Source organism: Hippocampus guttulatus, chromosome 15 (genome assembly GCF_054856545.1).
Source record: "Hippocampus guttulatus isolate MCC_2025c chromosome 15, RoL_Hgut_1.0, whole genome shotgun sequence".
Lineage (NCBI taxonomy): Eukaryota > Metazoa > Chordata > Actinopteri > Syngnathiformes > Syngnathidae > Hippocampus > Hippocampus guttulatus.
The window spans coordinates 6,405,321-6,418,306 of NC_141275.1; the positions used below are offsets into that span (position 1 = coordinate 6,405,321).

Below are 12,986 nucleotides of genomic sequence, written 5' to 3' on the forward strand. Positions count from 1 at the left end.
TTGAAGTCGTTTCTTTTTTTCTTTCTTTTTTTTTTTTTACCTATTAACGATCGAGGGACATTAGGATTTCAACTCGCACCCTTAATACACAGAGAAAAACGACGACGTCATGCGGTCGGACGAAGCTGGCTTGGGACGCGTACAGCGCGGCTCGCCTTAATACACAGACACAACACGGCATCGTCAATTGTCAGATTCGTTACACAACATTACATGGGGACGTTTTTTTCTCCTCCCCCCCCAGCCTTCGTTGCTCAAAGGTGTTTGGATCGGAACCAGCAAGCTTGCATGAGTGCATGCTTATTGGAGTCATCCCGTTTGAGTTGCATTGGGGAAATGTACCCACAGGACACAATTCATAATTTCATTCAAAATAATGTTGTCATGGAGAAACCAAAGAGGTAACGTGCGCACACTTATTTCACCGAGGGGAGAAAAAAAACGACTGGATATTCCTGGCTGTTTTTTGGTATTTATTTTAATCACCCAAAATGTTGTACATTACCTACACTGAAAAAAAAAATTGTGAATTAAATAGACTTAATTTTATTTGGTCACCATTTTTTTTCCAAAGTACTTTTTGTATACTGATGACATTGTTGACCAATTGGAGTGATAGCGTGTTTACATGTATACATTTGGTTGGGCACACAGGTGGCTTTCTTGACAGTTTGAAGCTTATTTGGCATATTTTTAATGTATTTTGTTTGTGTGTTTGAATAATAAGAAATATCGAATAAATAGATTACAGTGCCAGTTTTAATAGCAACGCTTCGAGAATGAAACTAACTCCTTTTATTAAATGCTTACGGGTTATTTTTTGTGCTATTTTTTTTCAGGTATGTGTCCAGCTCAAGGCAAAATAACGTAACGACAACAATAATTGAGCTGCAGCATCCAGCAAACTACCTGACGAAGTTCTCACTTGAATCAAAGTTGCCCGATAGTGAGTCTTAACAAGACACCATTGAATTGTGATGCATCTTTTGAGTGTTGATTGTTCTTTTCTCACCTACGTTATTTTTTCCAGTCAAATCACATGTCAGGAATGTGTTTTGTACCAGCGCCTCAAAGAAGCCACTGGTGTCAGCGGGGTCTTTTCTGCTCCCCGCTGGCCTCCCGGCAAAAAGGATGTTTACAGCTTCGACAAAGGTGCCCAAGCCGCCTCTTTGTATTGTTGACACCAACAAGGGGCACAAGGAGTTTCATAATAAACTCTCCGGACTTGTGCCTGTGTACATCAGGAAAAAGGTATTTTCATATAGAGAACATTTACCAGCACGCAAAAATATATTAGAATCATGTTTAGGATAGGGCTCTGATTGAAAATCTACTTTTTAGAAACGTGATGTTGGGGCTTTTTTATATTGAAGGATTATGGTGAGATACCCGCATATCTACTGCGGCGCAAAGGAAAGCACCCAAAGTCTCTGGAGGAGAAAAGTATGACTGAGGTGACGAAACCAGAGGAGCCGGAAATCGAAAACCTGACAGAGGAGGAGTGTCGTGAAATCATTGAGGTAATTGATCACAATAGATGTAAAATGCCAGATTTTTCAAGCATTTTCTTTTACATGATGTTTGCAAAGCCAGCCCATGTGCATTGTGATGTAAATATCAGTCGACAGCAGTTGGCAGTACAGTACAAAATGTCAATCCTCTTAGATCAGGGGTCGGCAACCCAAAATGTTGAAAGAGCCATATAGGACAAAAATAACAAAAAACAAATACTGTATGTCTGGAGTCGCAAAAAAATAAAAGCCTTCTATAAAACTTACAATGAAGGAACACATACATGCTCTACTGCGATTGGCTGGCTAACAGTTCGGGGTGTCCCCCGCCTACTGCCCGAAGACGGCTGGGATAGGGTCCAGCACCCCCGCGACCCTAGTGAGAATGAAGCGGTTCGGAAGATGAATGAATGAATGAATACATGCTGTATGTATGTAGGAGACTGGACTGTCTCAGAATTGTTTGTTACTCATTCCTTTGTTGTGTGTTCACAAACGCCCCCATAGAATTTATTTTGTGATATCCTCGCTTGATTTTTTGTTTTGGTGCATTATTTTCACTTTTCTTAGTGTCAGTGAAGTGATCATTAATTTCCGTTTTTCGGAGGCTGTCTTTGAACGCCTCGAGTTGAACGAGAAGAGAGAAGGCACGGAGTCGGACGCTGACGTGTCTGCGTTTGTCGAGACTGTTAAAAGCATAAAAGTGTACATTTTAAAAAACCAACACCATAGCTGTCCTTTTTCGGAGCTGAAACATGTATCTATCTATTTGAGCTATATTAGCCGACTATCAAAAGCTTTTTCCATTTTCAAACATTTTTTATAAAGTTCCAGGGAGCCACTAGATGTCGCCAAAGAGCCGCATGCGGCTCTGGAGCCGTGTGTTGGCGACCCCTGTCTTAGATGGATAAAAATGTGTTATTTCTCTGCTTAGTTCTTATTCCACGAATGCAATATTAATTAAGAATATGGTGTTTAGACTAATGGCTGCCCATAGAACATACTGTTGCAAAATATGATAATGATATGGGACATTGCATTATTGTTGTTTATTTGTTTTTAGTAACCAAACAAAAAAAATGTCCAAAAATAATCAGTTAAGAAACAGTAACCTGAAAATTGCTTTGAATTTGAATGTCTGAGTGGGGTTAGGTGTCTTAGATTACCCTGTTCTACATCATGAGTCATAGGCTTCAGGTCTTGCGGATTTTGAAATATGCAGGACTAACATTGTACAATAATATTACAATTTTGAGTGTGTTGGATTTTGCGAACCCCCCCCCCCCCCCCCAGACGAAATGAGTTATTGTTGGTTTCGTGATAGTCAGTTTTGTGCCATCCTTTGTCATCATGGGTGTTCGTGTGTGGACAGTATCACAAAATCACATGGAAAAAAACAAAAGACGCTTGTTGAATTATCGTTTTAGAAGATGCTCACTGAGTTGATATCTCACAAGATTTGTGGTCATTGTCCATGATGATGGCGGTTTGAAGTCCCACATTTTGTTTGACATTTTAAACATTTTTTTTGTTGCTCTGTTCAGCAGTAATACTTTTTTTTCTCCACAATCTTAGGACCTGAAGAAGAAACTTGGAAAGCTGAACACGTCCTACCAGCGCCTCCCATTTGTCATAGACACACCGATGTTGAAGAACCGTAAGACGCGACTGGAGGGGGAGATGCAACAGCTGGAGTCTGACATTGAACTCCTTGAAACATTGGTTTTCAACAAGTAGTGCAGGAGCCTGCCCCATGTCTTCACCAAAATGAGCATGTGCATGCTAGATTTTTTTTCTCTTTCTGTGCCTGTGTGGGTTTTCTTCGGGTACTCCGGTTTCCTCCCACATTCCAAAACCATGGAATGGCAGATTACTGGAACACTCTAAATTGTCCCTAGATGTGAGTGTAAGCGTGGATGGTTGTTTGTGGACCCTGCCTACTGCCGGAAGACAGCAGGGAAAGGCTCAAGCATGCCCCGCGACCCTCGTGAGGATAAGCGGATCAGAAAATAGATGTGCAATATTGGTATTCCCAACGCAGGGGTTGCATCCACTTTGGGTCAAGTTGTTGATTTTGGTGGTATCCCATTGATATAAAAGTGAAATGACGCTGACTTTTTGACCCGTTTCATACTCTACCCATACCCAACTTTCCAGTGACATCCATTTTGAAAAATTCGATTGGCAAAAAATTGGAATAAAGTTGGTTTGAAAAGTCCTCTGTCGCCATTTTGGCTGTAGAGGCTATACAGTACTAAGTTTTGGTCAAGTTGGTGTATTTGGTGGACTCCCATTGGCACTGCAGTAAAATGGCAGTGAATTTCTCAATTGTTTTACACTCTACAACTTTGCCAGCTTCCAAATGAGATCAATTTTGGAAAAAAAATTCAATTGGGAGAAATTTGGTTTGTAATGGCTTACATAGCTATTTTGGTTGCAAAGGCTATGCGAACATTTGGTCAAATTGGTGATTTTGGTGGGCTTGCCATAGCCACAAAAGTCAAATGGCATTGATGTGGAGTAAGGCGTTTTTAGCACAGAAAAAACAACCATGTATAGTAAGGTGTTTTGAGCCCCTAAAAAACGGCCATGTGTAGTAAGGCGTTTTTAACTGAAAAACCTACCATGTATGGTATGTTTTTTTAAACCGAAAAAATACGACCATGTATATACAGTATGTCAGAGATTTTCTCGGACAAAGTTAAAGAAATGACTCGGCACACAGGAAAATTGTCTTCAATATCGGCGGGAGCGGATCTCTGAGAGCGAACGACGGTTAGTTGCTCCGATGATACACACTCGGCTCCCTCTCCGCCGGTTCGAACTTTTATTGCAAAATACAAGAAAGACACTGCCCCAGAGATTTGCATACCGCGCCCCCCGGTCCGGCCCCTCGGTAGTGATCTGATCTACCCGAAGTCACAGACTTTGCTGATGACAAATGTCCACCTGGGTGCATCAGCTGTTCCCAAACTGTCTTTTGGTATTCAACAACTCTTTGTTCCCAATTTGTTTATTCCCACTCTGTGATTGAATCTAGCCTTCGCCCCCCTTGCTTTGACGTGATTACTCAAGAAAAGGCCCTCCGCCCAAACGGCCGACACCTCTGCGCTGAGCATGTCCAGACATGCCCAAATTAACCAAAACTTTAAACATGATACAATTTTGTTCGTAGATTTCTCTATCAATATAGTAAGGGGTTTTTAACCGAAGAAACGGATGGCCATATAGTAAGGCGTTGTTAGCTGAAAAAAAGTACCATGCATAGTCAGCCGTTTTTAGCCCAAAAATCGACCATGTATGGTAAAGTGTTGAAACCGAAACAATGACCATGTATAGTAAGGCTTTTTTAACCGAAAAAAAACAACCATGTATATGAAGCTGTTTTTAGCAACCAAAAACGATGTTTTTAGCTGGAAAAAAACAAGCATGAAGAGGAAGGTGTTTTTAGCCGAAAAAAAAAAACATGTATGGTAAAGCGTTTGTAATCGAAAAAATGATCATGTATAGTAAGGCTTTTTCAACCGAAAAAAATCACCATGCAGAGGAAGGCGTAAGTTGTTTTGAATAGATGAATAGCGTAGAGGTGCATTTTTAGCAGCTCCACCACTGGTTAGTGTGACGGCTTAACAGCGTAGGGATGCAGGGTTCAAATCCAGGTCTTGACCTTCCTCTGCAGTTTGCATGTATAATTAGACTTTTTCTAATGACTATGCATGGGAAGGCTTTCTTCAAACGACCATGTATAATAAGGCGTTTTTCGCCCCCAAAAATGACCATGTATAGTAAGGTGTTTTTAACCCAAAGAAACGGCCATGCACAGTAACGTGTTTTTAGCCCCAAAAAACGTCCATGGGAGGAAAGGCATTTTTAGCCTGAAAAAAATGACCATGTATAGTAAGGCGTTTTTAGCCCAAAAAAAACGACCATGTATAGTAAGGCATTTTTAGCCGGAAAAAAACGACCATGTATAGTAAGGCTTTTTTAGCCCGAAAAAACAATCATGTATACTGAGGCGTTTTTAGCCCGAAAAAAACGACCATGTATAGTAAGGCGTTTTTAACCCGAAAACAACGACATAGTACAGTAAGGCATTTTTAGCCCGAAAAAAATGACCATGTATAGTAAGGTGTTTTTAGCCCGGAAAAAATGACCATGTATATATAGTAAGGCGTTTTTAGCCCAACAAAAACGACATAGTATAGTAAGGCGTTTTTAGCCCGAAAAAAATGACAGGATAGTAAGGCGTTTTTAGCCCGAAAAAAATGACCATGTATAGTAAGGTGTTTTTAGCCCGGAAAAAATGACCATGTATAGTAAGGCGTTTTTAGCCCAAAAAAAACGACCATGTATAGTAAGGCGTTTTTAGCCCGAAAACAACGACATAGTATAATAAGGTGTTTTTAGCCCAAAAAAAAAACGACCATGTATAGTAAGGCGTTTTTAGCCCCAAAAAAAAAACGACATAGTATAGTAAGGCATTTTTAGCCCGAAAAAAAACGACCATGTATAGTAAGGCGTTTTTAGCCCGAAAACAACGACAGTATAATAAGGCGTTTTTAGCCCAAAAAAACCCCGACCATGTATAGTAAGGCGTTTTTAGCTCGAAAAAAATGACCATGTAGAGTAAGGCGTTTTTAGCCCGAAAAAAACGACCATGTATAGTAAGGCATTTGTAGCCCGAAAAAAACCGACCATGTATAGTAAGGCGTTTTTGGCACGGAAAAAACCGACCATGTATAGTAAGGCGTTTTTAGCCCAAAAAAACGACATAGTATAGTAAGGCGTTTTTGGCACGGAAAAAACCGACCATGTATAGTAAGGCGTTTTTAGCCCAAAAAAACGACATAGTATAGTAAGGCGTTTTTAGCCCGAAAAAAACGACAGTATCGTAACGCTTTTTTAGGCTGAAAAAACGACATGTATACTAAGGCATTTTTAGCCCGAATAAAACGACATAGTATACTATGGCGTTTTTAGCCCGAAAAAACGACATAGTATAGTCAGGCGTTTTTAGCTCGAGAAAAATGACCATGTATAGTAAGTTTTTAGCCAGAAGTCACAGTCACTGGTGGTGTAGGGGTACCCATGCAGGTGTTTGGTCCAGACAACCCTGGTTCGAACCCCGCTCAGTGATGTGTGAAAATACAACACCAAGCACGAAGTTACTTTTTTCCTGCAAACCTTTCGTAGTGCATGTCAAATATGCCGACAGTGCAGATGAAGTCACTGTCACTGGCAGTGGAGAGGTACACATCCAGGTGTTCAGTCCAGGCAACCCCGGTTCAAACGACCATGTTTTTTGGGCTAAAAACACCTGACTATCCATGGTCATTTTTTGTGTTAAAAAGGCTTTCCAATACATGGTCGTTTTTTTCGGCCTAAAAACGCCTTACTATACTGTGTCGTTTTTTTCGGCTTAAAAACGCCTTACTATACTATGTCGTTTTTTTCGGCCTAAAAACGCCTTACTATAGTGTGTCTTTTTTTTCGGCCTAAAAACTCCTTACTATACTATGTCGTTTTTTTCGGCCTAAAAACGCCTTACTATACATGGTCGTTAGGAGTAAGGCGTTTTCAGCCGAAAAAAACGACCATGTATAGCAAGGCAGTTTTAGCCGAAAAAAACGACCATGTATAGTAAGGCCTTTTTCGCCTAAAAAACTGACAATGTGTCGTAGCGTAGAGGCACACGCGCTGGCTTTCGGCTCAGGCTCCCTCGGTTCAAATCCCGCTCAGTCACATGTGAAAAAAAAATACACCAAATACTTTGCTTCTTTATTAATGTAAACCCTCCCTAGTGCATTCCAAATACGCCTATAGTGCAGGGCAAGTCACAGTCACTGGTGGTGTAGGGGTACACATGCAGGTGTTTGGTCCAGACAACCCCGGTTCGAACCCCGCTCAGTGATGTGTGAAAATACAACACCAAGCACAAAGTTACTTTTTTCCTGCAAACCTTTCGTAGTGCATGTCAAATATGCCGACAGTGCAGATGAAGTCACTGTCACTGGCGGTGGAGAGGTACACATCCAGGTGTTCAGTCCAGGCAACCCAGGTTCAAACGACCATGTTTTTTGGGGTAAAAACACCTGACTGTCCATGGTCATTTTTTGTGTTAAAAAGGCCTTCCAATACATGGTCGTTTTTTTCGGCTAAAAACGCCATACTTTTTTTCGAGCGAAAAACTCCTTACTATACATGGTCGGTTTTTTCGGGCGAAAAACGCCTGACTATACTATGTCGTTTATTTCGGGCTAAAACGCCTTAACTATGTCGTTTTTTTCGGCTTAAAAATGCCTTACTTTAAATGGTCGTTTTTTTCGGCTTAAAAACGCCTTACTATACTATGTTGTTTTTTTCGGCTTAAAAACGCCGTACTATACTATGTCGTTTTTTTCGGCCTAAAAACGCCTTACTATACTGTGTCGTTTTTTTCGGCCTAAAAAAGCCTTACTATATATACTATGTCGTTTTTTTTAGCTAAAAAAACCTTACCATACTATGTCGTTTTTTCGGCTTAAAACGCCTTACTATACTATGTTGTTTTTTTAAGCTAAAACGCCTTACTATACTTTTGATGTTTTTTTCGGCCTAAAAACGCCTTACTATACTGTCGTTTTTTTCGGCTTAAAAACGCCTTACTATATATACTGTCGTTTTTTTTCGGCCTAAAAACGCCTTACTATATTATGTCTTTTTTTTCGGCTTAAAAACGCCTTACTATATATACTATGTCGTTTTTTTCGGCCTAAAAAAGCCTTACTATACTATGTTGGGTTTTTTTGGCTAAAAACGCCTTACTATACAATGTCGTTTTTTTTGGCTAAAAACGCCTTACTATATATACTATGTCGTTTTTTTCGGCTAAAAATGCCTTACTATACTATGTCGTTTTTTTCGGCTTAAAAACGCCTTACTATACTATGTCGTTTTTTTTCGGCCTAAAAACGCCTTACTATACTATGTCGTTTTTTCGGCTTAAAAACGCCTTACTATACTATGTCGTTTTTTTCGGCTTAAAAATGCCTTACTATACTATGTCGGTTTTTTCGGCCTAAAAACGCCTTACTATACTATGTTGTTTTTTTAAGCTAAAAACGCCTTACTATACTATGTCGTTTTTTTCGGGCTAAAAACGCCTTACGATACTATGTCGTTTTTTTCGGGCTAAAAACGCCTTACTATACTGTGTCGTTTTTTTCGGCCTAAAAAAGCCTTACTATATTATGTCGTTTTTTTTAGCTAAAAAAACCTTACCATACTATGTCGTTTTTTCGGCTTAAAACGCCTTACTATACTATGTTGTTTTTTTAAGCTAAAACGCCTTACTATACTTTTGATGTTTTTTTCGGGCTAAAAACGCCTTACTATACTATGTCGTTTTTTTCGGCCTAAAAACGCCTTACTATACTGTCGTTTTTTTCGGCTTAAAAACGCCTTACTATATATACTATGTCGTTTTTTTTCGGCCTAAAAACGCCTTACTATATTATGTCTTTTTTTCGGCTTAAAAACGCCTTACTATATATACTATGTCGTTTTTTTCGGCCTAAAAAAGCCTTACTATACTATGTTGGGTTTTTTTGGCTAAAAACGCCTTACTATACAATGTCGTTTTTTTGGGCTAAAAACGCCTTACTATATATACTATGTTGTTTTTTTCGGCTTAAAAACGCCGTACTATACTATGTCGTTTTTTTCAGCCTAAAAACGCCTTACTATATATACTGTGTCGTTTGTTTCGGCCTAAAAACCCCTTACTATACTATGTCGTTTTTTTTTAGCTAAAAACACCTTACCCTAAAATGCCTTACTATAAATGGTGGTTTTTTTCGCTTTAAAACGCCTTACTATACTATGTTGTTTTTTTCGGCTTAAAAACGCCGTACTATACTATGTGGGTTTTTTTCGGCCTAAAAACGCCTTACTATACTGTGTCGTTTTTTTCGGCCTAAAAACGCCTTACTATACTATGTCGTTTTTTTTTAGCTAAAAACACCTTACCATACTATGTCGTTTTTTCGGCTTAAAATGCCTTACTATACTATGTTGTTTTTTTAAGCTAAAAACGCCTTACTATACTTTTGTTGTTTTTTTTCGGGCTAAAAACGCCTTACTATACTATGTTGTTTTTTTCGGCCTAAAAACGCGTTACCATACTATGTCGTTTTTTTCGGGCAAAAACGCCTTACTATACTATGTCGTTTTTTCGGGCTAAAAACGCCTTACTATACTATGACATTTTTTTGGGCTAAAAACGCCTTACTACACTGTCGTTTTTTTCGGCCTAAAAACGCCTTACTATACTATGTCGTTTTTTTCGGCCTAAAAACGCCTTACTATACTATGTTGTTCTTTTTCGGCTTAAAAACGGCTTACTATACTATGTCGTTTTTTCGGGCTAAAAACGCCTTACTATACTATGTCGTTTTTTTCGGCCTAAAAACGCCTTACTATACTATGTTGTTTTTTTCGGGCAGAAACGCCTTACTATACTATGTCGTTTTTTTCGGGCTAAAAACGCCTTAATATACTTTGTCATTTTTTTGGGCTAAAAACGCCTTACTACACTGTCGTTTTTTTCGGCCTAAAAACGCCTTACTATACTATGTCGTTTTTTTCGGCCTAAAAACGCCTTACTATACTATGTCGTTTTTTTTGGGCTAAAAACGCCTTACTATACTATGTCGTTTTTTTCGGCCTAAAAACGCCTTACTATACTATGTTGTTTTTTTCGGCTTAAAAACGCCTTACTATACTATGTGTTTTTTTTCGGCCTAAAAACGCCTTACTATATATACTCTGTCGTTTTTTTCGGCTTAAAAACGTCTTACTATATACTATGTCGTTTTTTGCGGCTTAAAATCGCCTTACTATAAATGGTCGATTTTTTCGTCTTAAAAACGCCTTACTATACTATGTCGTTTTTTTCGGGCTAAAAACGCCTTACTATATATACTATGTCGTTTTTTTCGGGCTAAAAACGCCTTACAATACATGGTCGTTTTTTTTGGCTAAAAAGGCCTTACAATACTATGTCGTTTTTTTTTCGGGCTAAAAACGTCTTACTATACTATGTCGTTTTTTCGGGCTAAAAACGCCTTACATGATCGTTTTTTTCGGGCAAAAAACGCCTTACTATACATGGTCGTTACAAGTAAGGAGTTTTTAGCCGAAAAAAACGACCATGTATATCAAGGTGGTTTTAGCCGAAAAAAACGACCATGTATAGTAAGGCGGTTAGCCCGAAAAAAACGACAATATAGTAAGGCCTTTTTCGCCTAAAAAATTGACAATGTGTCGTAGCGTAGATGCCCACGCGTTGGCTTTCGGCTCAGGCTCCCTCGGTTCAAATCCCGCTCAGTCACATGTGAAAATAAAATACACCAAATACTTTGCTCCTTTATTAATGTAAACCCTCCCTAGTGCATTCCAAATACGCCTATAGTGCAGGTCTAGTCACAGTCACTGGTGGTGTAGGGGTACACATACAGGTGTTTGGTCCAGACAACCCCGGTTCGAACCCCGCTCAGTGATCTGTGAAAATACAACACCAAGCATGAAGTTACTTTTTTCCTGCAAACCTTTCGTAGTGCATGTCAAATATGCCGACAGTGCAGATGAAGTCACTGTCACTGGCGGTGGAGAGGTACACATCCAGGTGTTCAGTCCAGGCAACCCAGGTTCAAACGACCATGTTTTTTGGGGTAAAAAACACCTGACTATCCATGGTCATTTTTTGTGTTAAAAAGGCCTTCCAATACATGGTTGTTTTTTTCGGCTAAAAACGCCATACTTTTTTTTGAGCGAAAAACTCCTTACTATACATGGTCGTTTTTTTCGTGCGAAAAACGCCTGACTATACTATGTCGTTTTTTTCGGGCTAAAAACGGCTTACTCTACATGGTCGTTTTTTTCGGCTAAAAAGGCCTTACTATACAATGTCGGGTTTTTTTCGGCCTAAAAACGCCTAACTATACCTGGTCGTTTTTTTTAGCTAAAAACGCCTTACTATACTATGTGTTTTTTTTTCGGCTTAAAAACGCCTTACTATACTATGTCGTTTTTTTCGGCTTAAAAATGCCTTACTATACTATGTCGGTTTTTTCGGCCTAAAAACGCCTTACTATACTATGTTGTTTTTTTAAGCTAAAAACGCCTTACTATACTATGTCGTTTTTTTCAGGCTAAAAACGCCTTACGATTCTATGTCGTTTTTTTCGGGCTAAAAACGCCTTACTATACTATGTCGTTTTTTTCGGGCTAAAAACGCCTTACTATACTATGTCTTTTTTGGGCTTAAAAATGCCTTACTATACTATGTCGTTTTTTAAGCTAAAAACGCCTTACTATACTATGTAGTTTTTTTCCGCCTAAAAACGCCTTACTATACAATGTCGTTTTTTTCGGGCAAAACACCTTACTATACTATGTTGTTTTTTTCAGCCTTAAAACGCCTTACTATACTATGTCGTTTTTTCGGGCTAAAAACGCCTTACTATACTATGTCGTTTTTTTCGGCCTAAAAACGCCTTACTATACTATATCGTTTTTTTAAGCTGAGAACGCCTTACTATACTTTTGTTGTTTTTTTCGGGCTAAAAACGCCTTACTATACTATGTCGTTTTTTTCGGCCTAAAAACGCCTTACTATACTATGTTGTTTTTTTCGGCTTAAAAACGCCGTACTATACTATGTCGTTTTTTTCGGCCTAAAAACGCCTTACTATATATACTGTGTCGTTTGTTTCGGCCTAAAAACCCCTTACTATACTAAGTCGTTTTTTTTTAGCTAAAAACACCCTAAAATGCCTTGCTATAAATGGTGTTTTTTTTCGGCTTTAAAACGCCATACTATACTATGTTGTTTTTTTCGGCTTAAAAACGCCGTACTATACTATGTCGTCTTTTTTCGGCCTAAAAACGCCTTACTATACTGTGTCGTTTTTTTCGGCCTAAAAACGCCTTACTATACTATGTCGTTTTTTTTTTGCTAAAAACACCTTACCATACTATGTCGTTTTTTCGGCTTAAAATGCCTTACTATACAATGTTGTTTTTTTAAGCTAAAAACGCCTTACTATACTTTTGTTGTTTTTTTTCGGGCTAAAAACGCCTTACTATACTATGTTGTTTTTTTCGGCCTAAAAACGCCTTACTATACTATGTCGTTTTTTTCGGGCAAAAACGCCTTACTATACTATGTCGTTTTTTTCGGGCTAAAAACGCCTTACTATACTTTGTCATTTTTTTGGGCTAAAAACGCCTTACTACACTGTCGTTTTTTTCGGCCTAAAAACGCCTTACTATACTATGTCGTTTTTTTCGGCCTAAAAACGCCTTACTATACTATGTCGTTTTTTTTGGGCTAAAAACGCCTTACTATACTATGTCGTTTTTTTCGGCCTAAAAACGCCTTACTATACTATGTTGTTTTTTTCGGCTTAAAAACGCCTTACTATACTATGTGGT

The 12,986-nt window shown here is 38.8% G+C and overlaps 1 protein-coding gene across 1 annotated transcript; it reads left to right on the top strand.

The window, feature by feature from the left end:
- Positions 1 to 336: 336 nt before the first annotated feature.
- On the top strand, positions 337 to 3,248 carry LOC147193572 (enkurin-like). Its single transcript, XM_086131424.1, has 5 exons — positions 337 to 401; positions 840 to 946; positions 1,031 to 1,251; positions 1,374 to 1,520; positions 3,087 to 3,248. Exons 1-5 carry the CDS (start codon positions 337 to 339, stop codon positions 3,246 to 3,248), a joined length of 702 nt encoding a protein of 233 aa, XP_085987550.1.
- Positions 3,249 to 12,986: the final 9,738 nt, after the last annotated feature.